Source organism: Astyanax mexicanus, chromosome 20, assembly GCF_023375975.1.
Source record: "Astyanax mexicanus isolate ESR-SI-001 chromosome 20, AstMex3_surface, whole genome shotgun sequence".
NCBI classification, from domain to species: domain Eukaryota; kingdom Metazoa; phylum Chordata; class Actinopteri; order Characiformes; family Acestrorhamphidae; genus Astyanax; species Astyanax mexicanus.
The window spans coordinates 29,516,743-29,544,284 of NC_064427.1; the positions used below are offsets into that span (position 1 = coordinate 29,516,743).

The 27,542-nt window shown below is 38.7% G+C and overlaps 2 protein-coding genes across 7 annotated transcripts; one reads left to right on the forward strand and one right to left on the reverse strand.

The window, feature by feature from the left end:
• Nucleotides 1-187: 187 nt before the first annotated feature.
• Nucleotides 188-20,402, forward strand: LOC103039616 (DM1 protein kinase). Of its 6 annotated transcripts, XM_022681308.2 has the most exons (16): nt 658-2,520; nt 8,536-8,627; nt 8,810-8,893; nt 8,982-9,077; nt 10,638-10,786; nt 10,869-10,962; nt 11,115-11,312; nt 12,089-12,337; nt 12,443-12,522; nt 12,612-12,702; nt 13,853-13,998; nt 14,244-14,341; nt 16,457-16,518; nt 16,749-16,823; nt 17,149-17,192; nt 18,282-18,369. In XM_022681308.2, the coding sequence occupies exons 1-15, from the start codon at nt 2,322-2,324 to the stop codon at nt 17,164-17,166; spliced, it is 1,731 nt and encodes a 576-aa protein (XP_022537029.2). In that variant the 5' UTR covers nt 658-2,321; the 3' UTR covers nt 17,167-17,192; nt 18,282-18,369. The 6 variants fall into 6 exon arrangements, with proteins under 6 accessions (XP_022537033.2, XP_022537029.2, XP_007252513.3 ...); XM_022681312.2 differs by lacking the exons at nt 658-2,520; nt 17,149-17,192 and adding an exon at nt 188-620 and having other exon boundaries at nt 18,282-20,402; XM_007252450.4 differs by lacking the exon at nt 17,149-17,192 and having other exon boundaries at nt 659-2,520; nt 18,282-20,402.
• zgc:171929 (uncharacterized protein LOC100124596 homolog) lies at nt 20,031-24,036 on the reverse strand. The gene is made up of 4 exons (XM_049468535.1): nt 23,934-24,036; nt 22,763-23,019; nt 21,522-21,702; nt 20,031-20,812 (listed from the first exon to the last, which is right to left on the reverse strand). The coding sequence occupies exons 1-4, from the start codon at nt 24,034-24,036 to the stop codon at nt 20,502-20,504; spliced, it is 852 nt and encodes a 283-aa protein (XP_049324492.1). The 3' UTR covers nt 20,031-20,501.
• Between the last annotated feature and the right edge of the window lie 3,506 nt (nt 24,037-27,542).

Here is a 27,542-nt window from a genome sequence, read left to right on the forward strand (position 1 = left end):
ATGGCAAATTGTATGTCAAAATATGTTTCTCCAGTCAGTAATGTTAAGATGTTTCTACAGTAAGAATAATAAGAGTAAGAATTTATTTCTTGAAAAAGTATTAAAAAAACATGTCAGTGTCACTGCAGTGCTGAGATCCACCACCCAAATAATACTGTTAGCGTCGGAGGCGATTCTATTGCTTGAAGCGAGCACGAAGCGGCATTAGCGACGCCGATATTGGAGCGCTGGTGTAGCCCAACAATCGCGTTGGGCTAGCGGTATTAGCTGCGCCGCCGACCTGGCCTGCTAGCTAGCGTTGGGCAAGCGGCATTAGCGACCCACCCACCGGGCTAGGAGCGCTGGGGTATTAGTGACTGGCTACCTAGCACTGGGCTAGCTACCTAAAGGCGCCACCCACCGGGCTTGGAGCATCTGTAACCCCACCGCATTTGTAACCCCACCGAACGGAGCGCCGGGGTAGCGGCATTAGTATTGCGCAAGCTTGCAGCATGACCAATGCCGACAAGGTTTAGAGCGTCAGGCTAGCGGTAATTTCGGCTCCGCTGGCCGGGCTTGGAGCATTAGGCAAGCGCCGTTAGTGACCCCGGGAACCAGCTACAACGCCGACTAGACAACAGGTAGTTAGCCTTCGTGCACCAGCAAGCTAAGGTCTAGCTGCCGAATCTAGCTTGGACAAATAAGCCATTTAATGTGAAAACCTACAGTTTCAGGTAGTTAGCTTGTTGCCTAATAAATTTAGCAACATTTATTGTGTATGTCCTACTGCATAGCTAGCTAACTAGCCACCATTATTGGTATAGGTTATTGTATTAGCGGTTTAATACTTGCCCATTCCCAAACAAATGGCTGATGTTTTCTAAACTAAATTCACTGCTGCACGGTGTCTCTAAAACCAACTTTATTAATATAGGAATGTATTTATTTATTAGATTTCTGGGCAAGAGTCTCATTAAATTTACTCAAATTTATCTGCAATGTGTCTACAAAATTGTGAACAAAATAAACAGACACAATATTGGGCTGTACATGTTAATTAGGTACGGTTTTGGGTAAGATCTCATTTTAATGAGCAAAGATTTCTGGGCACAAAAATCCTGTGAAATCTTTTGGACACTGCTGTGTCAGTGTCAGAATGAGAATTATCCACCACCTCTATAATACCTGCTTGGTGGTGGTCCTGACAATTGAAAAACTAAGAACAGTGTAAAAAGAGGCTAAAAAGTATTCATAGAAACAGATTACAAACCTACAGTCTGCAATAAGTAAATATTTGCTTTTTATAGTCTGCCCTATCATTCTCCTTTACATGTCCGTTGTCTAAACACCAAAGTATTGTCAACCAATCAAATGCAAACATCATCAGATGTGATGTAAAATGATTCAGAGTCATAGAAGAGCCCAACCACGATGCTTCCTGATCTAGAGGGGTGAAAAAGAGAAAGAGAATAAGCACAGAGAGAGTGCATGGAACTGGCAGCGAGTATTAATAAACAGAGGAAAGCTAGAGGAGGGGTGAGGAGGCAATGTGCTGTAGAAAAGTACAACAGAGGGAGGGCAACAAGTAGAGAGGAAAGAGAGAGAGTTCCACCCTCGGAGAGAGAATCAAGCACAGCAGCTGTTGCTGGTCAGGACAGAGCCTCCACACAGAGGAAACACATGGACCGGGGTTGAGGACACTGATGAAGGAGGGATGGGATGAAGTGGGCGTCTGGATCGGAAAGTGGTCTCCAGGCTTTGGGGTCTCCTCAGAATTTGTATGGACCCCTGTACTTCAGCTGGGAAAGTGTGAGAGGTTAGTAAGTTAGGCAGCCGTACCGAAAGAGGAACTGAGACAAATCAGGAACTGAAGAGCTGGTTAGTGTATTACAATAGCAGCACCTGAAAGAGAGAGGAAGGTGGAGAGAGAATAGAGAACACTAGAGAAAGCCACAGAGAGAGAGAGAGCGAGGGAGAGTAAGAGAGAGAGAGGGAGACACACCAAAAAAGGGCTTGAGCCAGCACTGGAATCACTGCTTGCTTGACAAACTCACAGACACGGGGTGAGAAGAATAAGGCGAGAACGAGAGAGAGAGACAGAAACAGAGAAACACGCAGACTGATTTGTGAGGGGCATTAAAACCTTAAGCATCTGTGGGACAGCAGAGGACAGGGTGCACTCAGGCCTATGTAAGTGTGTGTATTAGAGTGTGTGTTACAGTTAGGGTTAGTGTAGGGTTAGATTTATGGTCAGTGGGAACAGGAACAGACACTATTTCTTCAGGGGTTAATATGGATCAGAGCTGGGGCTGAACGCAGCTCCTCAGCTGTGCTCTGCCACCATGTCATCGGGCCCAGGGCCCCGAGAGGCCCCTGTGCCAAGGGAGAAGGTGCTGAGGGAGTCTGGAGGTGCTGGGGAGGGTGGGGCCTCGGGCCCGGTAGGCCTACAGACACTACTGGACCTGTTGGTGGGCGTCTACCAGGAATTCCAGTCTTCCAGCCCATCCAGAGAAAAATACATCAGCCGCTTCCTACAGTGGGGTCAGTGCCATTCCTTCTTATCTCATATTCCTTCTGTGAGGGTGTGTGTGTTCTGTGTGTATGTATACCTCTATTCCAAATCTGCCAATGCTGACAATGATTTTTTATATTACCAATAGGCTAAAAAGTTACGTAGTGGGCCAGGAGGGGGGGCAAATCTGGGACCCCAGACTGTTGTGGGCCTAGTTTAGCAAAGCACTGATGAAGGGAGGTGCCTACCTGATGACAACTGTGATGAGCTTGCGGCATAATGGATGATAAGTGTATGGATGAAAGGATGGTTAGGTGTTTTGTGTTAGTATTAAATGTTGTGGATTGGATCAGGTGGAGGGTCTTGTTATTGTCATGTAGTTATAGATAAGCGATTGGCAGTATAGAGTATTGGGTAAAGGAATGAACCCTATGTAGAACTCCAGTAGTTAGGTGCAGGATTTATCATCTTCCTGTACTATCCTGTACTGTTTACTAGCTTTAAATAATTGCTGAAAAGGTGATTTAGGAGATAGATGACTTAGAAATGATGAGCAGAACTGTAAACAAAAAAAATGAAAACTAAACATTAAACATCCCAAAACCTGCATCATGGAGCAATATAATATTAAATATTGTTGTAATCATTCTATATATAAAAATATATAGCTATACTGTCTAAAATGTTTTAAAGTATTTAAAGTATTGCATTTTAATAATTTGATATTTGGTTCTTGGTAATGTCACACATTTTATACAGAGATTTCACTCTTCATTAATATATAAATATACAAACTTAGTTGAAAAAACAGCCTATTTTGAATTAATTGTTTTTGTGATCCCACAAAGGACACATAGCACTAAGAGGGCAAAGGTTAGCACACACCTCCTAACTCAGGATTCAAACTGGTGATCTCAGATCATTTTGGCAGCATCTGGACCACTTTAAATCAGTTACTCCCTTTTAAATATCAAGATAAGATCATTAATAAAACATAAATTAAATAAAACCCATATAGGCGCAGTGATGTTAATGTGCCATCCTCGTTAGTAAACACCATGGGCAATATCGATGTCAACTGAAATTATAGAGCTTATGTCCATATATTTTGCGATAAGACTATAACATAATTATTGTGACAGGCCTATACTGAAGTCATACAGAGTGTTTCAACACAAACTGTCATTAGAATGAGACACAATATGTGAGAACAAAGACCGTTTACATTTATCAGTCTTAACAGGACAGTGTTTACTTCTGAAACGTCTGAAAAATGTTAAATTCTTAAAACAGCCTGGTCCATTCTAGGGCATAAAGAGAGATTAGATGGGTATGGTCAGGTTAAAATTATTACAAGTGTTATTGGTACATAGAACCAGTCATATGTTATAGGATGAGAAGACTAAAGAGGGTGGCTCTAAGCTTTTTATTTTTTCTTCTATCATTTTTGAAGTATATTGCTTGAGTAAAAGTTTGAAATAATATTAATGCTTTTCCCTTAAGCCAAATTCCTCTGTTCCTTTTACCCCTGTTTACAATATGAGACACATATTTATCATTTCATCTTTTAATTGTTTCCAAAATATCTAAAATATGTAGTAAAGCATCAACCTTTCGGTGTCTAGTCTGTAATTGTTTAAACTGACATTAAGTTATTACTACATATAAAGTATCAATGATTCTTAGTGAGACAAGTGATTCAAAACTTTGGTATGGTTGTGTGTCTGTGTGTGTGTGTGTGTGTTTAGTTGCTTAGTAACAGTTCATCGAGCAGCAGCAGTTGGCTCAGGCAGGATGTAGCTGGGAGGTGAACATAAGCACAAGGTCGTGAAAGAAGACGCTATTCTCAGGTCATGTGGTCATGCGGCCGTGAGAGTGTGCGCCAGAGACACTGTGTGCATCACAAGACTTTCTCTCTGTGCTCTGGATATGTGTGTTTGTATAAGTGTGTGTGTGTGTGTGTGTGTGTGTGTGTGTGTGTGTGTGTGTGTGTGTGTGTGTGTCCGATGAACAGACTGGATCAGTGTGAAACAAAGTCACAGGAGGATCAACTATCATCCTTTTATGACAAACTTAGCCGACCCTGACACGTCCATGTGTTCACACACACACACACACACACACACTTGTGGCAGCCTGTGTTGACATTGGTCCGGCCACTCCGTACATGGAGGTCTGTCGGCCATCGCTGCATGAGTGAAAAGCAGCAGACATGGCCAGAATCAACATACACAAACACACACACACAAAGTGTGACAGACTGCAAAAACACACTCTCTGTGTTACACTCCTTAAGTATCATTATTTCCAATATTTTGTATATATGTCGCCACAAGGAGATGTAAAATACTTCGGACAGTGTACTTCCTGATGAGAGAAGCAAGATGGCCATTTTGATTTATTGCCTGCCAGCTATGCCATCCTTCAGCAAGTAAAATGTACCTTATTTTTAAGTGTCTCAGCTTTTTTGTGTAGGTTATATTTACCAAAAAATTGGGGTGAATGGGCATTTTACATCTTTTGTTGAAAATTAGGTAACAGCGTGTTTACTCAGTTTACACAAAATTCCCCATTTGGTTGCTTACACAAGTTTTTTAGTTTTTATGCTGTTTATACAGTATATGTATCTATATATACAGTCTGTGTATACAGTCTCTGTGTGTGTGTGTGTGTGTGTGTGTGTGAGTGTCCAAAAGCATGTGCTTGAACAGCTGAATCTCTGGGCATCTCTAACAGGTGCTTGAACACCATTGACCACTGACATACTGGACAGAGCAGAGCCCCAGCAAAGGCCGAGATATTTTTGATTTAGATACAATAAACTCCAAACCCCCCCTCACACTGTCAGCCGGTCAGCTGCTGGCAGACAATCAGACGGCCTGAAGCTTATGAAAACCCGACTGTACAGTGTATTTGCTTCAGAGAGAGAGACAACAACACACACAAACACATAGACAGATTTAGTGTCATTGTCAGTGTTGTAGTGATATTTCCATTTATGTGGTTGGCAGGCTGTTTGGCTGTGGTCCGTGGGGGGTTGAGTGGTAAACAGAAGGAAGGGAGTGGTGAACAGACCCACGTTGAACTTTCCACAGGCCTGGAGTGGATAGGCAGCATCAGTCACCCCTCTGATGGAAGCTAAAGGTTAGAGTTGACAGTCTTAGTAAAGGCTATGTTTGAGTGGGCTGAGCTTTGCTCTGTGACTGAGGTTGAGAGGTACGAGCATGTTTGGTTGAGAGGTGGAGTTTTGTAGAGCAGAAGCAGGATGTTCCCCTGCACAGGAACATAACTGTAGCATTTCCTGAGTACTTCACCTTTATTAAACCGGCATATTTACAGGCAGTCTGCAGAGGAATTGTTTCACAAAAGCCATCAGAGCACAATTATCCCTGTGACTCAAGAGACCAAATATCACTTTAGACACAAAACCTACTGAGTTTTGTCAGGCAAAAGATTTTGGAGTATACAGTAAGTTTTGCACTGAAGGTCCACAGCAGATCTACATAGAAATTTAAGTATATTTTTTACAGTTAGCATTGTACAAACTGGCTTGTGTGGTTTCTGAAACTGTGTAACAGTGTTCTTCGTTGCTGCAGCAAGAAAACTTTGAATACCAAACAAGTCTTAGCTAATTGAGTATATTTGAGTTCATGGGAAAACAGTGTAAATCTGACTTCTCACAAAAATCCTGCAGTCAGAACTATATGCAGTCAGAACTGTTAGTTTGTTAACTGAAAACAACGCTAAAAACATGCTCTCATGCCCTCAGACATCTCCATCTCTGTCTCTCCCACTTGGTCACTTTACTCTGATCCATGGTGTTCCTAGTGATCTCCTGCTCCAGTTTCTGGAAGCCTCTGAGTGTTCGAGATGTGGAGAAACACTTCTGGAAACTTCTTTCCACAAAAACAGTTTACACTGTTGCCTTGCTTGCACTCACATTCCTCTCATGGATGTGTGTCTGTGTGCCGGCGTATACGAGTCTGCGATCCAAGGCACTGGAAAAACTTGTCTTAAAAAAGTCTTAAGCAGTGGCAGTCTATTCCTAGCACCATCTGTTCTATTTCTGAACACTTTGCTTTTAAAGGGGAATAGATTGGTCTTTTTATGTGCGGGATCTGTTTCTGTAAAAAAGGCATAGGCTTGTCTCCTAAAGAGGAATGGGGGGTACAACATTTTCTAGTAGGCCTTGCTTCTAGAGAAACCTCCAGGCCATGGCCCCTCAGTCAAAGGAACAGTATGATATATATTATTTGTGCTAACTTGTGCTCTCTTCTGAGAGCAGAGCTTTAGCTTAATTTGTATGCTTTGGGGCAGTTTTTTTTGTTCTGCATCTAATGCCACCCAATGGCCATTTTCCAATTGCCTCAGGTTGCCAGGTATGAAATTTAATAGCAGGCAAACTAGAACTGCAGCAGAAACAGCATTAGATACTACCCAACCTAAAAAGCCTTGGAATCCTTCAATAAAGCTCCATAACCAAAGATATTTCATATTTATATTTATATGTTAAATTTGAGTAAATATCGGCGATGCATTTGATAGATGGGAGGTAGATTCAGACAAAAATAAAACTGAATTGAAATGCCCTAAATGAAAAAGTAAATACCTTTTTGACATTTGTTTTTAAATTTAAAAATATCCTGGTAAAATTAAAATCTAATTTAATTATTAATACTCTTAAGCATTGATAAATTGTGCTAAAAATAAAATGAAAACAAAAAAAGCTATTTGTCATTTTATTTTCATTAACAGTTCAATAATTCAATTATATTTTATTTTTGGGTGGATCTACCTACTATAGGTTTTTTGTTCTCAGGAGAACAGACTCAGATTTGGCTAACAGAGGCAACAATGCATCAATGTAGCTAACAGTTAACAGGTTTAAAATTGGTTAAAAATATTATTAGTGTATACATTTGCTGACACATCATTGCTTGCCAACAGCAAAAGCAAGCCACCTGGCCTTTTGTCACCTTCTCGACCTGAGCGTGTACTTCAGACGAGCTGTTTGCTTTCCACTTGAGCAAAAGATGAGAAATATGAGCTGCTAACACATGATTGGTCTCTGGCTAAGTTTTACTAAATATTGGAAATATTAATATTTATCCTGTGAAAACCTGCAGGGTGATTCAGCGCTTCAGTACTTTCAGTGAAACATGTTTTAAATGTACTATTTTTGGTTCCTTTCCACAAGTGGCACTTTAGCAAGCATATTCAGGAGGCAGACAGTGACAAAGGAGAGTTTACATGACTGTCACTGTCTTGTCTCCAGGAAAACGCCTGTTAGTTGTTGGGTTCATGCTTAAAGGTTGCAGCTACAATTCATACAGCATATCAAACACAAACAGAGCTGCTTAAAGTGTGTTTAACAGTAGGGGATGTAATTTGTAGTTTCATCAGCTGGTGTGTGTTCGAGGGGTGAATTGCAAGACTTTTGTCCCCTTATTGTAACTGTTTTTACTCTGTGAAAATGCATTCATGTTTTAATATTTGCACCATTCAGCGCTGAACTGTATGCCACAGTTCATTTAAGTGATAAAAAAGCCATATCCATATCCTGGAATTTTCTGTAAATCTGGTGATAAGTCTGAAAAAAAAAAGAAATAAATTGACTATTATTTCCTACAACACACTGCATATTTCCTTTTTGGTTTAACTGTACTTAAATCATTTTATTCTGTATTTGTAATATTTGACATGAAAAACATCTAAAACAATTCTAAAACATAAATATATAACTCTATATCTATGCACAAATCTAGCTAGAATTATGCTTATCTAAGTTAACATGGTTAAGAAACTCCTGAAGACAGAGCTCTTCAAATTATTGTAAATTGCTTTGGACAAAAGCGTCTGTCAAATGTAATGTAATGTAATGGTTCATTAAGACCTGTATTTATAATGATGCTATTTACATTACTTGTTAGCAACTAAATATTAGCCTCATAAATTCAATGTAAGGATACATTATATTTGGAAAATGGGACAAATTGAGTTACACAATAATTTGAGATTACTGCATCTCTCTCATCCCATCACAGCGGAGCCTCTGGTGAGACAGGTGAGGAAGACACGCATAAAGAGGGATGATTTCAACATCCTGAAGGTCATTGGCCGGGGGACTTTCAGTGAGGTGAGAAGTTGAAGCCTGTTGCTGGGTTTAATTTTTAGCACTGAGTGTGAGTAAAGACTGCTATATATAAATGTGATAAACACAGATCTATTTATAAATAAATATAGTGTTTCTTTACTGCGTTATTTTAGTACTCTTGATGAGCAAGTCATGAAAACACTGTATGCTCGCTGTGCTTGCAGGTTGCAGTGGCGAGAATGCGCAGCAATCGGCAGGTCTACGCTCTAAAGATCATGAACAAGTGGGACATGTTGAAACGTGGAGAGGTGATGCACTCTATACACTCCTTAATCTTCTACACGTCCTCAGATATTCTTTCTCCTCCTCCAACTTTGCCCATCTCTCCACATTCAGACAGCATGCTATCAGGAGGAGAGAGAGGTTTTGCTGAAAGGAGATCGGCGCTGGATCACCGAGCTGCACTATGCCTTCCAGGATGACAATTATCTAGTATGTTTCAGCAGAAACTGTGTATTACATCTGTATTAAATAAAACTAAACATATACACTTCCACTTGCCCCAAATCTGCTTAGCAAAACAAAGTCCTAATAGGAATGTTTGTTCACTCAGCAGCCATGTTGGCGACACCCCTTGGCAGTTATTTCCACACAAACAAGACCAGGTCTGACAAAAATAGCAAATGTTTTGTAACGTTTGACTCGTAAAAAGTGTTTTTTCAGGTTAAGCCTGATACTATACATGCTCATGTCTGAAACAACACGTTACAAGCTATGCCATTCACATTATTACCAGTGAATTGCTTATGTCTAAAAAATAATATGTCTGTGCAAATAACATGCTTATTTAATGCTACATAGAAAATGCGCCAGTGTTAAATACTGCTGTGTAGTAGCTGCCAACTTAAAGCTTTAATAGATATTTTAATCAATGTTATTTACAGATAACAGTGCATCAGAATGTGAAATATTGTCAGAAATCACATTAGCAACTCTTTCTTCAAGTTGTTTTACCCTAAAATAACAGCTTTAAATCATGTGGATGTTTTACTGAACTGAAATAGAAAGACTAGCACCAATGTTGTTGTTAACTGGACTTAGCTCGCTGCTAACTTATCCTGCCACTGGCTGCCTCACTGGCTGTTTAAAAATATATAACTAAGCTATTATTTTAATAAGAACGGCAATAATATAACTCTTAGGCTTAGCTCCAACTGAGAAACTTGGAAACACAACTGAGAAATGCTGCTTATGTAGCACTAAAAAATGTTTGTGGTTAGCGACATTTATTAGCTCTGCTACTCACTGTACGAGCTAAAAGATGCACTCTGGAGAGTGGTATTATTTGGTTAGTGGAGATAAAATCTTTATCCTTTTTCTCCATGAGGCACGCTAGTTCTACACATATATAAACTGCAGAAATTGCAGAAAAACTAACTCCAGACTAGGCAAGCAGTGCTTAGCTTGTAGCTCTGACTGGCTGCTAATGAATGAGTGGCTGCAGCTGTGCTCCAGAGTTCTATCTAGTGGTTGAATAAGGTACAGCAGCTCCCTGTGTTTAAGCAGCTCCACCAGTAATTAACTCATAAAATCAGAACTACAACATTAGAAAAATATCGGGTGTGTGTTTAGGCTGAAAATCACCTGAATATGATACATAGTCGATCAATCTTTCCATCTGTAGTACATTCCATTATAGGGAGAGCCCAGCAGCGAAAAAAATCTGATTCCTGCAAAACGCTGCTTTAACTACACAACAGTGGAGTACTATTTAGTGTTTATTTAATAGGGCATGATACAATTTGAGGCAAGTGTGTCAATTGTGTCTGTAAGCTTCCTGTATTCTACATTGTCCTAGTAGCTTCTATTCAAAACCACAGAAGCACATATATTTTGACTGATCTAAATATGGGAAAAAAATGTATGCATTTGACTTTTCTAATAGACTAAATATATTAAATATACATTATATGCATTATATATATTATTAGTATATATCATGAAAAATTAATATATTTTGCTTTCTTTGCTTTCTGTCTCCCCCTGTCTTAGTATTTAGCCATGGATTACTATGTTGGTGGAGACCTGCTGACGTTACTCAGTAAGTTTGGTGACCGTATACCTGAGGGCATGGGTCAGTTCTACTTAGCGGAGATGGTGATGGCCATCGACTCTATCCACAAACTGGGATATGTGCACAGGTATATACAGGTGCCTTGTGTTGGTCCGTGTGTGTGTATAAATTATTGTGGGATAGTATAATATTCATAATTTTCTTTGTAGAGACATAAAGCCTGATAATATCCTGCTGACGGCAGATGGTCATGTGCGACTGGGGGATTTTGGATCCTGTTTGAAGCTAAAAGACGATGGCTTGGTGAGATTAAACACAATTTAGTGCAGGCACAATGAGGGGCATAGCTAAGGGTGCATTAATATGAGAGTAATGATATATACCTATACATACCTGATTACAGATGTATGATTTCAGGTGTGTGTGTGTGTATGTCTGTGTGTGCGTGCGCACAGGTCCACACTTCACTGGCTGTAGGCACTCCAGACTATTTGTCACCAGAGATCCTGCGTGCAGTAGAGGGAGGAGGGGGCTATGGAAAGGAGTGTGACTGGTGGGCTCTTGGTGTATGTGCCTATGAGATGCTGTTGGGGACCACACCCTTCTATGCAGAGTCTCTATCTGAAACATACGCCAAAATTATACACTTCCAGGTGAGAGAGAGAGAAGGAGCTTTCTCTGTTTCTTAGTTTTGTATCATCATCTTTTTTTGTAATCATCTTTATTAAAACATTTGAACCCAGAATGAATCAACAGACAGTAATAAACTTGGTGAGTTTAATAAAACTGTTACAAAGTGACAGTGACAACCAACAAATCTGTGTGTGGAGGCACCGTATGGAAAAAAAAGAAACCACTTAAAAATTGAGTTTCTTTGCTTTTACCAAATTGAAAACCTCTGGAATAAAATCAGGAGGAAGATGCACCAGAAGTGGCATAAAGTTATCCAAAAGCAGCGTGTAAGACTGGTGGAGGAGAACATGCCAAGATGCATGATAACTGTGATTAAAAACCAGGGTTATTCCTCAAAATATGGATTTCTGAACTCTTATGGACATGAAATTGCTTTCTTTGCATTATTTGAGGTCTGAAAGCTCTGCATATTTTCATTTGGAATTTAGGAGAAATATTATATATAATATTGTTTGTAGTTTATAGAATAAAATAACAATGTTCATTTTACTCAAACATTTACCTATAAATAGCAAAATTAGAGAAACTGATTCAGAAACTGAAGTGGTCTCTTAATATTTTCCAAAGCTGTATATTGTTCCTGGTAACCTTTATCTTCCTTCTTGATAGTATTACAATCCTCATGACTCTTCCTTCTGCATGTGAATATTTTTACAACTATTTCTTTGATAATGAGTGTATAAACATATCCTGATTACTGTTACAAAGCCATGTCCATATATGTGTGTGTCTCCAGGATTATTTTGAGTTCCCTCCAGGAGCTGTGGAGATTTCAGAGGAGGCGCGGGCGCTGATCTCAGGGTTGCTGTGTGAGAGGATTGAGAGACTGGGATGTAACGGCTCAGCAGACTTCAGGAGTCACCCTTTCTTCATAGGAATAGACTGGAATGCCCTGCACAGACTGCCTGCTCCATACCAGCCTGAAGTCTCCAACGCTACAGACACCTCCAACTTTGACGTGCTGGATGACTGCCTCAGCGAAACAGTATCTGAATATTTTCTGTAGTTCTCTGGTTTGGTCTTTGTCAATATTTTTCTTTATGAAATTAATAAAATACTTCACCATGCATCATATCAACCCTGTTTGCAGGAGACTCTTACTGATGTAATGGACAGGGCTCCCGTCGGAGTTCATTTAGCCTTTGTTGGATACTCTTACACAGCCACCCGGTCAGTATTTATTCCTAAACATCATGGTCTCTGCGTGAGTAAGTCCACCTTTTTCTAATAAGTATTTAATAGGTATCCTCCATTAACAGAGAAACAGGCGCTGTTGACCGCAGCCAAGAAATCATGATGGAGATTGACCAGCAGTTGGCAAGAGAGCATCTGTACCTGCAGGAGAAACTGGTATGAAACACTCAGACTCAAACACAACCACAACCCTTCTGCGGAAATTAACACAATGGAGGAACTTGCATCACATTTGCTCAGTAATAGAGTTCAATCAATTTAAAAGGAAATTTTGCATTGTTACCTCAGGGGACAGTTTGAGAAGTTGTAGAAGTTGTGAGGTGTTATCTTGTGAGTGAGGTTGAACATTGGCCAGCATACTCATGGCAAGGTAATGACTGTAGCAGTGAATTATTAAGAGTTTGAACTTCAAACTTTTTCAACTTAAACTTCCAATCAGATGAATAAATTACAATTATTAGTTTATTGTTCAGTTCCGTATTTTACAGACTATAAAGTGCACCGTATTATAAGGCACACTATTAATAAACATCTGTTTTCTGGTCTATTATTATACATAAGGTGCACTAGATTATAAGGCGCATTTTAAGTGACAATAGTAAGGAATAAGGGTGTCACCCTGTTTCTCTTCTAATGGGAAAGCTGGGGGAAGGGCCTAAGTAAACAAAACTTTAATACTTAAAAAAAAAAACATTTTCTTTTGAAGTCAATGAGTGCTGGATGTTAATCTACACAGATTTCTCTCTTGAAAACTGTGTATTTGGGTGAGTAAAGCGCTTCCGTTTATTTACAGTAAGCTTTTCCAATATTTTCAACAGTGCAGTTAGCAGCATTGCTAGTTGCTGTTAGTAGCAGCACTAGTTGCATTTAGCAGCACTTAATGCCAGTAAACGCTGCCTGACACCGGTACACTGAGGAACCCTGAGTGTTCTGGTAACCCAAGGTACTATCAGCTAGCGGTTCGTCCCATGTAACTTGTTTTAACACAGCAAACGCACAGGCTCCAGTCCGATATACTCACCTCTGAATGGTGAAAGATCTAGCACTGCAGTTTACAGATAATGCTAATACTGCTCCAGCCTCATTGCTGAAGAAACTTCACTGAAACTTCTGTATAATGCTGCACTTCAGCCTGACACAACCTGACTGGTAAAATTTGTACATAAAGTGCACTGGATTATAAGTGCTGTCAATTTTTGGGAAAAATAAAGGATTTTAGGTGCGCCTTACAGGTGACGGGTGCTGGAGATGGTGATGGTTTTGCTGGCAGTTGATATTATTGAGAGTTCATGTGTTTACTTTTCAGAGTCAAGTGTGGCAGCTCAGGGAGCCTCTGTCAGCTGAGATGCCACTGCAGAGAGAGCTCCCTCTGGCCCCTGAACACAGTATTACAGAGTCCTCACTCACCTCAGAGACAGAGCAGAGCAACAAGGAATCCCAGGAACTACACCGGTATAGTACTTATACTGACCTGCTTGTCCCACAGATTTGCTGCTATGTTTTTTTTTACTCGTCCCAGACCTCATATATATTATGGTTCACTTCTTTACTGCCCACTACAGTATTTACAAATTTCATTTTTTTCCCTAAAATTGTCCTACCTGATCTATCTTCCCTTCTTTCATACCTCTGTCCTCTGCTGCTGCTGCTGGTAATGCTTGCTTCTGAGCCTTTCAATAATGATTTCATTCACGTAGGCGGCTACAAGAGGCCGAAGAGCGAAACAAAGAGCTGGAGCAAGACATGCAGGCCCTACAAGAGGAAATCTGCAGACTTAAGGACCAACAGCAAAAAGGCAAGACATATGAGGCCACACACATTACACAAATTTAGAAAAAATAATTATTTGCCTTGAAATAAAAAGGTATATAAAAAATAAAGTCCAGCGCTATGTAAAAAAAAAAATTGATTTTTTTTTTTGTGTAATAGGTAACACTACGGTTGTAATAGGTATAATACGGTTACATTAATTAACAGTACTTATGACAGAATATCTCACCTAACTTTTAACTAATGTCCCAAATCATTATTGTTTACAACATTCTTAAGCATTAAAATGTAGCAATGTTTAATATTGTCTATTAATTGTCAACAGACAATATTGTTAAATCAGTTGATTATTTTTACATTACTGAACCATTGAACAATGTTTATTATTGTCGCAAGTATTTGTGACTCTTATTGTAAAGTGTTATCAATAATGTATATTGTCATTAGTTTAGGTAATATATATTTTCTGCATTAGTGGAGCTCTTCCAACAAATAACCATAAATCAACCATTTAAACAACCTTTTTTACATTAATATTTTATGTGTTTTTTTTAGACCAATATTTCTTTATTTTGTTGAAGGCACTTAAAATAAAATAACATACAATAATGAACAAAACTATAACAATGAATCTTTCCCATAAGAAAGAAATGGTTGACAACTGTTTCTTTATGCTATGTTATAATACTGTCAAACCGACGCACACACTCATAAATCCTTGTGTGCAGCTTTGTGTCACTCTTGAATGTATATGTTTGAAGCTTTTTCTCAGAGAACAGTTATAAATGTGTCATCCAGGAATAGGACAGTAAGAGTTCCCCACCAGCACATGCCAGTCAAAGAGAGCTCTGCAGTCTCATCGGGCCTCATGACCAGAGAGCACAGCGGCTCAACCACCTCCTACTGCCTCCTGCTTTCACTCCAACAAGCCACTCATGAAGATCCAAACTCAACAGTCACTCCTTCTGCTTTATTTGTGTGAAGCAGGCACCCAGTGGCCTCACTCACAGTCAATCACGCATGCAGTCCCACGTTCACGCATCACTCTCCTCCTCTTGTCTGCGACAGTTGGCTGTACATTCCACTTTAAAGTAATGGTTTGGATACAAATCCAGTTTACACAGTTTTCTCTCTGCCCTGAATGTAGCCGATCTGCCAAAACCATTTTGGCTTCTGAAATTAGCTACATGAAATTAGCTAGTGATGCTAACAAGTAAGAAGTAAGCAAATTGCAGGCCTGTTACACTTTTAATGTGTACACAATTAATGTGTTACACTTACTTAAACCTTTTGGTAGGCTCAATTAGAGCTGCCTATGTGCTTTTTTTGTTTCTGACACTGTGTGACATACTGTTGTATATACAAATTTGAATCTGAGTAAACTAATATTAATATCAGCTGACAGTCATGCTGAATTTATTTATATTGGTGATATTAATGTGCCAGAATTTTGTGTACATTATCACTAATATGGACTAATATCTTGAAGTTGATCATGTATTCTGTTAATTGTTGATGTAAAAGTTGGGTTGGTCACTGCTGCATGTTCTTGTGTGTGTAAAAAGCAGGAGTGTACGCAGGTTGAACGTTGCCAAGATAGCAATGAACGTCGGACTGTTGTGTAGGCTTTTTTCAGTCAGTGGTGCACCTGTGTTTTTCGTTGCTTTTTTATTATAATTGTTCTCTAATTACTAATACTCTCTAGTTTGAGTATGAATCCGACAGCCACTGTTATCTCTAGTCATCTGAAACAATATTAAGCAAAAATGGTGGATAAAAACGAGCCGCTGTATGGATATGACTGCTGTTTCTAGCGTGCTTAACTACTAGCCTGTTTTTATACATCATAGTATGCCATACTATTACATAGAAGCCAGACAAGCAAGTCTGTTTGAGATTAATTAACTGCTGGGTTTGTTTTGAGGCAAACGTGATGATTAAGGTATATAAGGTGTACAATTTGCAAGCTTTTTAGAGGTAGCTAGCTTCCAATGCTAACATATCTTGATTGATCGGCTAAATTAGGGTCTGGTAAAAGGGAGAAAACTGTGCTGCTAGTCATTGGAGATGGGATATGTTTGTGTAAGTCTATCCTTTTCCCACAGGACTGCACTAACAGCTCTTTCTCGTCCCACCACAGAGCTGTGTGTGCGCCTGCCACCTGTCTTTCTGCCTGCTCGCTGTGCGGAGCCTGTCGGGGATGTAAGCGTGCCTCTCAGCACCTTCTTTTTCTCTTTCTGTTTCTGTGGATGAGTTTTATCCTTCTAATATACTGCAGTTAGCATGGCTGATCACCACTCTGCATTATTCTCTGAACATTACAAAAGAGGTCTGGAATTATAAAAGCAGGCCTTAAAGCATGAAGGCATTTTCTTTATTTGCTCTTTTTTAAAGCTGTGGAACTGATTGATCTCTTGATGTGATGTTTGCAGAAGTCAGTGGTGCCCCCTGCCTGCCACTACCCACTAGTGAAGCCTCTTCTGCGCCACCTGATGCTCTTTCACAGGGTGAGTGTCGGCTACCACATCTCGAGTGAAGTGACGCTCATACAGTACACACTCACTTCAGGGGGATGATGTGATTTGGTTGTTGGAATGCCGTTCACTCTGAATTGACGTGTGAACACAAAATCAGATGGTTCTTTTAATTAGATTTGAGTCATGTGTACCACATTCACAATATAGGATTCAGTTGCAACATTCTGTAGATATTTCATATTTCTATTCAGATATAACATTTCTGCAATGGCTTATTGTACAATATATAGCATTCGTAGCAATCACCTCCTTCTTTTTTGCTGATCTCAATATTGTTCATTATGTTTTTTCTTAGGAAGGAGAGCCCATTTAAGTTTGTTTATTGACTCTGTACAAAAAGTGAGTTTATTTTATTTATGTAGGTTTGACAAACTGCCACAACAACTTAACTGGAGAGAGATAAAACCTTCTTAACTCAATGGAAGTAAATGTATTTCAGATCATTTTAAAGAATTTCTATCGGTCCATTCAACAAGAAATTTTGACACCCAGTTCGTGTGTTCAAATTATGTAGCAATCTAAAAATCCACAAAAATGGTTAAATGCAGAGGCGAAATTCCAAGTATGATGAATGTGGTTGTCTTCTTGTCTTGTTTTGAGTATACTTATAAATCAATTTATCATCAATGTTTTTTTAAAGGGTGTAATTGTGTTTATATTCTATTATATATTCATTCATATATGTGCTAATTAAGTTGCAAAGTGTTGTTTAAAAAGCATAATTTTCCAATTAAACTTTATGTAACACTTTACAATAAGGGTCACAAATAACTCACAAAGTATTTACAACAGTAATAAACATCAAATAACTGATACTAGTTAAATCACATTATTAAACATTTAAAGTTTAAATGCTTAAGAATGATTTGAATAATGAATTTAAAAATATGATAATTAATACCTTTTTGCATTATAGTCACTTTGTTGTATAAAACATTTGGCTCAAAACGTGTGTGTGTGTATATATGTGGTAATTAAATGATCTCCGCACTGACATCAAATTCTCAGCTTCGGTACATATTTTTAAGAAACGTTTAAAGACCCATTTTTATTCTCTTGCTTTTAGTAAGGCATGAACCTTGATTATTTGCTTCTTTTATTTGTTATTTTACTTGATATTTTGGTTTGTTCTTTTGTGTTTTAGATTACTTTTTTTATTTAATTGTATTTATTTATTATATGTATGTGTATGCATGTTTGTGTATGTGTATATATGTATATGTGCATATGTGTTCATGTATGTATATGTATATGTATGTATTAGGTATTTTATTTCTGTCTGTAAAGCACTTTGTGAGGTGCTCTAGAAAGGTGCTATATAAATAAAGCTTACTTACTTAATGTAAATGTGAACAAACATGAATGTGAACCAGTAAGGCTAGGTGTTGGTGTGACCGTAGCCTTCATCTTTTTTTCTTTTTTTTTAAGGTGCGTTGGCCACAGGTGAGGTGTGAGTCGTACCTGCTGGTGTGTGCCGAGGGCGGGGAGCTCCAGATGTGGGAACGTCACTGCAGTTCTGAGCTCTCGTGAGGTCTACTGTGTAAAGACCAGCGGTCTGACCATCTGTGTAGGTCTAGCACTGGTATCACTGTTTTCAGACTGCGTATGCACCATCAGTGTAAACCACTTCACTGACACCCAATATGGTAACATTCAGGAGTACTGTACGTGTCACTGGTGGTCTTGGAGTTCAGTGGCAAGAACACTTCACGTTTATGATTGCACTTATACTCCATTTTCAAAGCACTCTTAATAAGAAAGGTGTGTGAGATCTCTCAGATTGTTGTACTCCTTTTTCAAAGCACTTATGTCCCTCTGCAGCGCAGTGATCAGGGTGGAATAGTACCAGACACTACTACTCACACAGGCTCACACACTGGCTTAGCTAACAGTTAGCTGGAACCAAGAGGAGGCCATAGAAAAACAACCACTGAGGCCTAAATACACATTTCAGCACCAGCATTAACAAGCCCTCATTGACTGGGTGGTTCCATATAAGAAAAGTCATTGGTATTTTAGAAGCTGTATATAAATTTATATAAATATAAATAAAAAACAAAATATGCATTTAAAAATCAGTGAAAAACAAATCATTGTAAAATGCATATATTCATGCCAATCCATGTTCTGAAGCATAAAAGGTGTATTCCTTATATGGGCATGATTCAGTGTGCAAAGGTATGTTAAACACTATGTTTAACACTATTATAATAATTCCAGCTAAAGCTTTGGGTGTTTTGGTAAAGTTGACCATTTCAGAGGATTCAGTGCCATTCAGAGAAACTATGATTTGAAACATGTTAGTTTACGACAGTGCAACATTGTCAGTTTGTTTAAAGAGATTTCCAGCTCAGAATCAGCATTTCGGATACTGTTATATTAGCTAATGGCGGAATAACAGAAGCTAATGACACAACTTTAGAGGTTTGTTTCTTCAAATGTTTCAGAATCATACCACTTGCCATTTTCAAGTGGTTTACACTATGTAGCAAACCATGTAGTAGTTTTCTGAACTTCACCACTTCAATCTGCTAACTTGCTAGTCTGCCAGCTATACCAAAAAAAAAAGCAATGCTCAAAGCCTATAGCCAGACCAATGACTGTAGAAACATGTACACCATGGTTTCATTCATTTCTATTCAATAGAAATGAATCCAAAATTCCCACCAGAAATTGCACAATAGAGACAGGAGGTGGTGCCATACTTCTCTACTACTTTAGTAAAGCTGCCCCTTTTTATCAGAACAAGCATCTCAGACTGCCTTTATTTAGTTCACAGCACAGCCTAAAGGACCAGAACCTAAGAGTGGAAGTGTTTTACTGGATACCCTGTCGAAACTAATTAGACCACATTGTCTGTTTTACACTAATACAGAAAACAATATAAAACAGACATCAACAGAGCATGTTAAAAATATACTGAAGCTGTGTGTGCTGTTTTAATGCACTGCATACTAAACTGATAATATATTACAGTTTAATTCTGTAGAGAGTTGGCATTATATTTTGTACAAAGAATGTATTAAAACATATTGCACAGAAAACTATAGTTTTGAGTGAGAAATTATTTATTATAAGGCTACTATAGGGCTACTTAGGGCTGTTTCTATTTGTCCTTTAAAATGCTTGAGTGAATAACTTTACTGTTTATGGCATGACAAAGTCATTAATGGATTATATTTTTATTGATGTGTTACAGAAGAATTGTACTTTAGTAACTGTGAATTTTACAGGCTTGCTGAGTTTTAAACAAAACAAGGTGAGAAGGGCTTTTATTAAAATACAAACATTATTAACAAATATATAAATATTTACCCCTGGTCAACATCCTATTTACTGTAATTCACAGCTGATGACACGCACTTTACTATTGAGAGAAAGATTAAATGTTTTAAAAATAAATATTTGAAATCTCTTTAAAGAGAGTTTGTATGTGTGTCTGTGTGTGTAATGCGCTGTTCATAAAGAAATAAAATATCTAAACTTGAATAAAGTTATGAAACAATAAAAGGGCCATTTTTTTAAATAAAAGTATTTGATACACTGTTATTTGGCTCATGTTTCAGCATCTATGTGTTTGTATGCAAAACAGCATGGCCTTGAACCTGCCTCCACTCGTTCCTTGAGTAGGGGCAGTGGTGCTGAGCTTCACATGTAGAAGGCGGCGGTGGGGTAGAGCATGAAGGGCGAGATCTGGGGCTGGGTGGGCGTGTCCTGCAGGTGTTTGCGGTAGTACCTGCGCAGGGCGGGGCTATCTGGGTGTCTCTGGCGCACATGCAGAAAGTACTCATCTGGCCGGCAGGAGGTGAAGCCACAGTCCTCACACACGAAGATCTTTGAGCGGCGCTGCCGGTAGGCGTACTGCTGCCGCACACCGTGGATCTTCCGCAGGTGTGACTCCAGTGAGCAGCGCTGTGTGAAGGCCTTCTCGCACAGGTCACACCTGTATGGTCGAATACCTGCACAAAAGGGGGGCGCAGGTGAGAAACAGGATCCACTATCAAATATACTGCATAAAGTGTTGACATTCTTTTAAGGAATGGTTCATTAATAAATGTATATTGCCTTGCAAGAAGATGGGAAAGGAACAACTTAAAGGATCAATAAGGATAAAAAATTTTAGTAGTAAATGATAAAATGATCAGGATGTATCATCAGATATTAAGGAAACATGCTGAGTTAAAGCACTGGCAGCTCTTGTCAGCAATGCTTTAGCCAGTATGTTCCTATTTGGACTGTGCAGTACGTCATGGTATCTGCGTTTGTTCTGTTTCTGACTGCCAGCTGCTCATTCCTCAACAATAACTCCACCCCTGAGGTTGCCAATACACAACAACAAGCGAGCGGTGCTGCAGCATGGAAGCTAGAAAGCAGGTTGGTTTAGCTAAAATCTTAGCTGCTACACAGCCTAAAAAACCTCGGCATGTCTCTAAAAAGATCAGGCTGCAACAAGATAAAACGGTAGGCTACTCCAATATAGATGTGTTTTGAAATTGGACTGCTGTATCTATTTCACATATTCGCCCTCATTTCTTACTGAATGCTCCTTTGCCATGTCCTATCTCATGGAATCTAAAGAATGCTGCTCTGATACTGCTGCTCAAGATCATTACCACCCACAGTGGACAGAGCAGTGGAAAATGGGTGTGTGCAAGCTTGAGGCATCACCTGTATGTGTACGCATGTGCCTCTTCAGGTCGAAGGTATCGTTGAAGCCTTTGCCGCAGTACCTGCATGGGTGCCTCTTGATAAGGCTGTGGCACTTTAGGTGACGTGTTAGCATTCGCTGCAGTGGAAAAATCTTGTGGCACACGGGGCACAGGAAGTCATTGGAACTTGGTGGTGAAGTCTAAAGACAGATGGCGAGACAGTAAGATTAAGATTTAAGTAAGATCAGCCAATTTAAACAGTGTAACAAGGATATGACATATAAGGATAATGTAGCAAGCAGAAAGTAATAGAAGCTTATACCATGCTAGTTAGCAACCTTTTTTTGGACAATCAACTGCATTATCTTATTTGCAATATATATCCCCATGCAAACTTAATCTGCACACCTGCACTTACTATAGTCTCTTTCCACTCACTATTCAAAGACCAAAAGTATTCACAATCATTACTCGGGTAGAAGTATAGACACTAGGGATTAAAATACTTTTTAAAAGCTTTTTACTCAAGTAAAATTATTGGTTTTAAAACTACTTAAAGTATTAAAAAGTGATGTAAGGGGACAAAATGCTGTTAAGGACAGAAGCTTAGGCTGAAATGACATAGGAGTAACGAGGCTATTTTTAAAATGAGTAGTAGAAAATACAGATAATTGTTTAAAAAATGTAAAGGACTAGAATTAAAAATAAAGATACAATATTGACATAGATAAAAATACAGATAGCCAAAATTTCTACTAAGGTACAAAAGTATTTGTACTTTGTTATTTGACATCTCTGTCACCACTTTACATACATTTATATTCACTTCTATGTAAACATCAGAGTGGATATATTCACACCTTTACAACTTTTTTTATGTGACAATAAACCTAAAGTAATTTGATTTGGTTCAAGTTGTATAAACCTGTTTATGGTTTCTGTAAAACTACAACCTCTGTAAAACTGATCAAAACAGTTAACGTTATATAGCTAAAAAACAAAGATGAAACATTAATTTTACCCAGACAAAATGTGATAGAATTTAGCAATACAAGTTATCACAAAGCTAATTGTTGTTATAAGCTATTAGCTAGCTATGTTAGGCTTTCAGCTCAAATTTAAAGATAAAGAAAAAACTTCAGGTTCCAAACATGTCTTGGCTGATGGAATACACTTGGTGTGAGGTAACATTTCATTTAAATTTAAGAAAGCGTGTGAGATTAGCCTCATTTGCTTGTTTATTTAAGTAAGCTGAGATACCTTGATTCTGGAGGCTGTGGACAGGGGGAGTGGCAGTGGCTGAAAGGGGCTCTGGCTGGGCTGCTCCGGGCAGCAGCGCTGAGGGCTCCGCGGTTCTGGGTCTCTGTTGTCGGGAATGTGTGCTGACTCCAGGTCGGTGCTGCTGGATGTGAGTACCGGCCCAGAGGGATTGTTGCTCGGTGTCTGTAATAACTGCAGGTCTGTGCTGTCAAATGCCTTTACTTCTGATTCTGCTGCTGCTGCAGGGAAGGAAACCACTGATCAATTAAAATAAGAGGGATGATATGGCTATATAAATTAAATTAAATAAAGTCATTTATTTTATTAAGTTTAACCAAATTAAACTTAGGTTTATTATATAATTCTTGTTATTCAATTGTAAATATTGTATAATTTATGGTTGCATATATTGTGAAGTCCAACTGGGTTCTATTTTAGGGTAGGCTATATTAAATTGTTCATCATGACATTAATGTTGTGAAGAAAAAGAAAACATATGTTGCCTATACAAATATCTGAAATAATTTTGATATTTCCAGGTTTTTGTTTAAATATGTTAACGCTCTTAAAATGATCAGATTTCAAAGAACTGTATTTCTTTAGTAAGTGAAATTTAAAATGTGACAAAGTGACAACATGAAAAATTTCAGATAAGTATAGATTGTTAATCACTTCTGACATAGGGACCTGTTGGAACTTTAAATTTTAGCATGTTTAAAAGGATTAAACTTTAATCCGCATTTTAAACAATTATGATTTTAGTGAATAGTATTTAAATGAATACTAAGTTGTAATCTGTATTTATTATTATTAATAGTAGTAGCAGCAGTAGTGTAGTAATGAAGTGGCAGTAATAGGCGTATTAATAATAATTACTACAACATCAACAACAATAATAAATGTATGGTACATCTGCAGATTACATTTAGTTTCAAAGTCAATCATATAAATAATCCTTTTAAATTAAATGAACTAAGTAATTTCCTCACAAATAATATATATACCGGTATTGCAATATTGCAATATATTACATGTAAAAATAAAAATGGTAATAAGAACCTTTCTGAGCTGCATATATGCAGATATTATCTATATATGTAAAACTAGAACAATCAGAGCATTCCTTAATTATATAATATCTTAGAATTCATTATTTTAAATTGTAAAATACCTATAGTAGATGGGCTGGTCCAGGTAGGTAGGTTCTGGGGGTCTCTCCAAATCCAGGCAGTGTACACTGACTGCTTCCTCCTCACCAGGAATGAACGGGGCATCTTCAGTCCACTTGCCTCACACCTCCTTACCACTATGTTGAAGATAACCTAGCTAATTAGTTAGGAGCACTTGCTACTTAAACTATAAGTTTAGCTGTATCTCAGTGTAAGGCCTTCTTAAGAGTGATCATATATTTCAGTGCACTGACTATTATCCTTTTACTGGTGTCCCACCTGCTTGTGTGTGTCTGCGTACTTCACCCTACTCAGCGGTTAGACTGCACAAATCTCAGTGCTCATTTCCATACCTCTGGAGGCCAGGGCAGCAGACACACCTGTGTGTGTGCATATGTGTGTGTGTGTGTGTGTTAACTGCTGGCCGGCTGGTTTTGCATGCCAGGTAGTGAGAATCTGGTCTCTTCATTCAACTGGTCCTTCCATGCAAATGGCCCACTGGCTCTGCCGGCATGAAGGCCACGGTCTGCCTAACAGGAGCACGCACAGCCTAGACTGCTAGTAAAATTCAGCTTTTATTTGGTCCCATGCGATCGTCTGTTGGGTTTGTGTTGCCCAGGCTCAGACAAAGGCCATTCAAATCCTCCTTTTACTGTTTACTTTTATCTGTTAACTACCCCGTTTAGAGGGATTGAATGAATATCTTTCCACACTTTACAGGTGGCTTTTTCTGTTGTCCAAAAAAGAATGAAAATCATCCCCATCGACATGTCACTCAATGTGTGTTCAGGGTATCAATGGATGAAAGGCTTTTATCTGGTGTTCGTTCTATGCTATACTGTTAAAAATAAAGAGTCATTCTTGTCTTTGATGCGGTGCTTTATGAAAATGTTCAACTTATACATTTTGTGAACGTTCTTGTTGGTGTTTTTGGTGTCTTGATGGTAGGTTTTCATTTGCAAAAATGTTTTTATTAAGATCCAATAGTGGTTCCTAAGTGAATTTTAAGCCTGCCTATAAAGGTGAATTGAAGAGTTGACATTAGCATTAAGCTCATTACACTGGACTCTGACTGGCAAATAAATGGGCCCTCATTCAGTGCCATGCAGCCAATATGCAAACTGCATCTCCATCTCTAAGATACTGTACCACAGCGTTCCTGTAAATAGTAAGGAACTCCAGTGTTCTTTAACACTGGGCTCAGAAGGGGGTGTAAATTGCTGTTTATAAATGCTCTTCATAAGGAAGATAAACGTTATTGGGAACAATAAATTATTAAAAATATTGACTGATGTGGACAATATTTATTAAGGTATATATACAGAAGTAGTATGGAACACATTAGGAGTTGTAGAGGTTCCTAAAGGTATCCTGCAAAAATCAAACGGCTCAAATATTTTGTAGTAGAGGTGTGGAATTTTTAAAGTGTGTCCAGTAGCATCCCACACATTTTCAGTCATGTAGCGATGCAGCTGGCCATGGCTATAGTATCAGTGTTTTCAATACAATCTCTTGAGATTGCAGCAGTATGTGGACGAGCATTGTCCTGTTAACATCTAAATATTGTGCATTCAGAAAAGGTAAGGCCACTGGTTACTGGACCTTATTAAACCAGTGTTGGGCTGACAAATGTCCATAGAATATCGGACATCATACTAAATTGCACCCAACCCCATGACACCAGGCCTTCTGAATGTGATGCCAGATAACATTTGTTTTTTATCACAGGCACTTTGACTGCCCAACATTATGAATTTAATGCAACCAGTGACCATACCTTCTCTTAAAAGCACACACCAATATTGGTAATATATATATATATATATATATATATATATATATATATATATATATATATATAAGGTATACAATGGCTGCTATGACTGACACAATTAAATGTAGTAATGAAGAGTTTATGCTGTAATTTAAGATGTTCTAAAATATATCCCCACCAGATGTTCACTCTGAAGTGTGCTTTCCTACTGAACTTGATGAACAGGTGCATTTTGTATTCATGGGTTACTAACTGCATTATGTGAAGATGTTGCAAATGAGCCTATGCAGGTGTTTTCCATAAGTCATTTGGGTAAATAGAGCTTATTAGGCATAGCCAGTATTATACAAAAACACAAACTCTTTGTGTTCACTCTTTCATAACTGAGAATGATTAACATGTTATATTATATATAGAGTATATATGAAACTAGGACATTTATACTACATACTTTGAAGTACAAATTGAGTCTGATCTTCTAAGAATTTCTCTAACAATTTTACATGTTCTTACAGAATTTTTTTAGACCCACACTTCGATTTCTCACTCTCATAACTCTATAATGGCTACAATTAGCATCAACTTTATGAACCCTAAAACACAACCCTGTGAGATGCCACAAAAGATGCGAAACTTATCTGGCATTAAATATTTCAGAATAATTTCTTCATTAGGACTGATACCTGAATAATAAATTTGTGACATGTGATTCTATTTGGCTTAAATGTAAACCTGCAGACACACCAGCTCTTTGTGTACAAGACTGGACACCCTTGTTCTTTACTCTTTCATTTGTGTGTATGTGCTACCTCCCTACAATCATGTCAAGAAGCTTTTAATGTCATTACAGTACAGGTAAACAGTGTAATGAAATTATGTTTCTCCGGAACCATGGTGCAACATGGGACAATAATAAAATAGACAGACATAAAATGCAAAAGTGTAACTATAACACTACAATAAATACAAAAGAATTGACAATTTAACAGACAGGACAGTGCAGTACCGTTAAGGTACAATGAAAATTTTTTGTAAGGATAAGGTGGGTTCAGCTTTGTCTCGGTGCGTTGAGAAGTCTGACTGCCTGGTGGATGAAGCTATTGCAGAGTCTAGTAGTGGAGGCTCGGATGCTTCTGTATCTTCTGCCGGACGGCATCAGAGCAAAGAGTCTGTGTGAGGGATGGGTGGGGTCGTCCACAATGCTGGTGGCTTTGTGGATGCAGCGTGTAGTGTAGATGTCAGTAATGGAGGGGAGAGAGACTCCGATGCTCTTCTCAGCTGTCCTCACTATCCGCTGTAGGGTCTTGCGATCCGAGATGTTGCAGTTCCCAAACCAGACGGTAATGCAGGTGCTCAAGATGCTCCTACAGTCCCTCAGTAGAACATGGTGAGCATGAGAGGTGAAAGATGTGCTTTTCTTAGTCTCTGCAGGATGTAGAGGCACTGCTGGGCTTTCTTGGTTATGGTGCTGGTGTTGAGGGACCAGGTGAAGTTCTCTGCAATGTGGTCACCGTTCAGGAATCGTTAATCACGATTTCCACTGCAGAACCATTGATGTTCAGTGGGTGGTAGACTTCTGGTGCTCTCATGTCTAGGGTGTATTACTCCCGGGGTTATTTAGGTGTTCTCTGGACTCACCACGAACAACCCTGAGAAAAGAAGAAGATGAGACGATGAAAAAATGATTGACAATGGATGTGTGCTCTTTCAGATGCTTTGGTGACCTGTGTGACCAGACACTGTTGGACCTGTCACTAAAGCCACTTTGTTGCTGATGCCACCTGCATTGAATTTGTTGTCCACCCATCACAATCAACTAAATAAAATTTCTATGAAC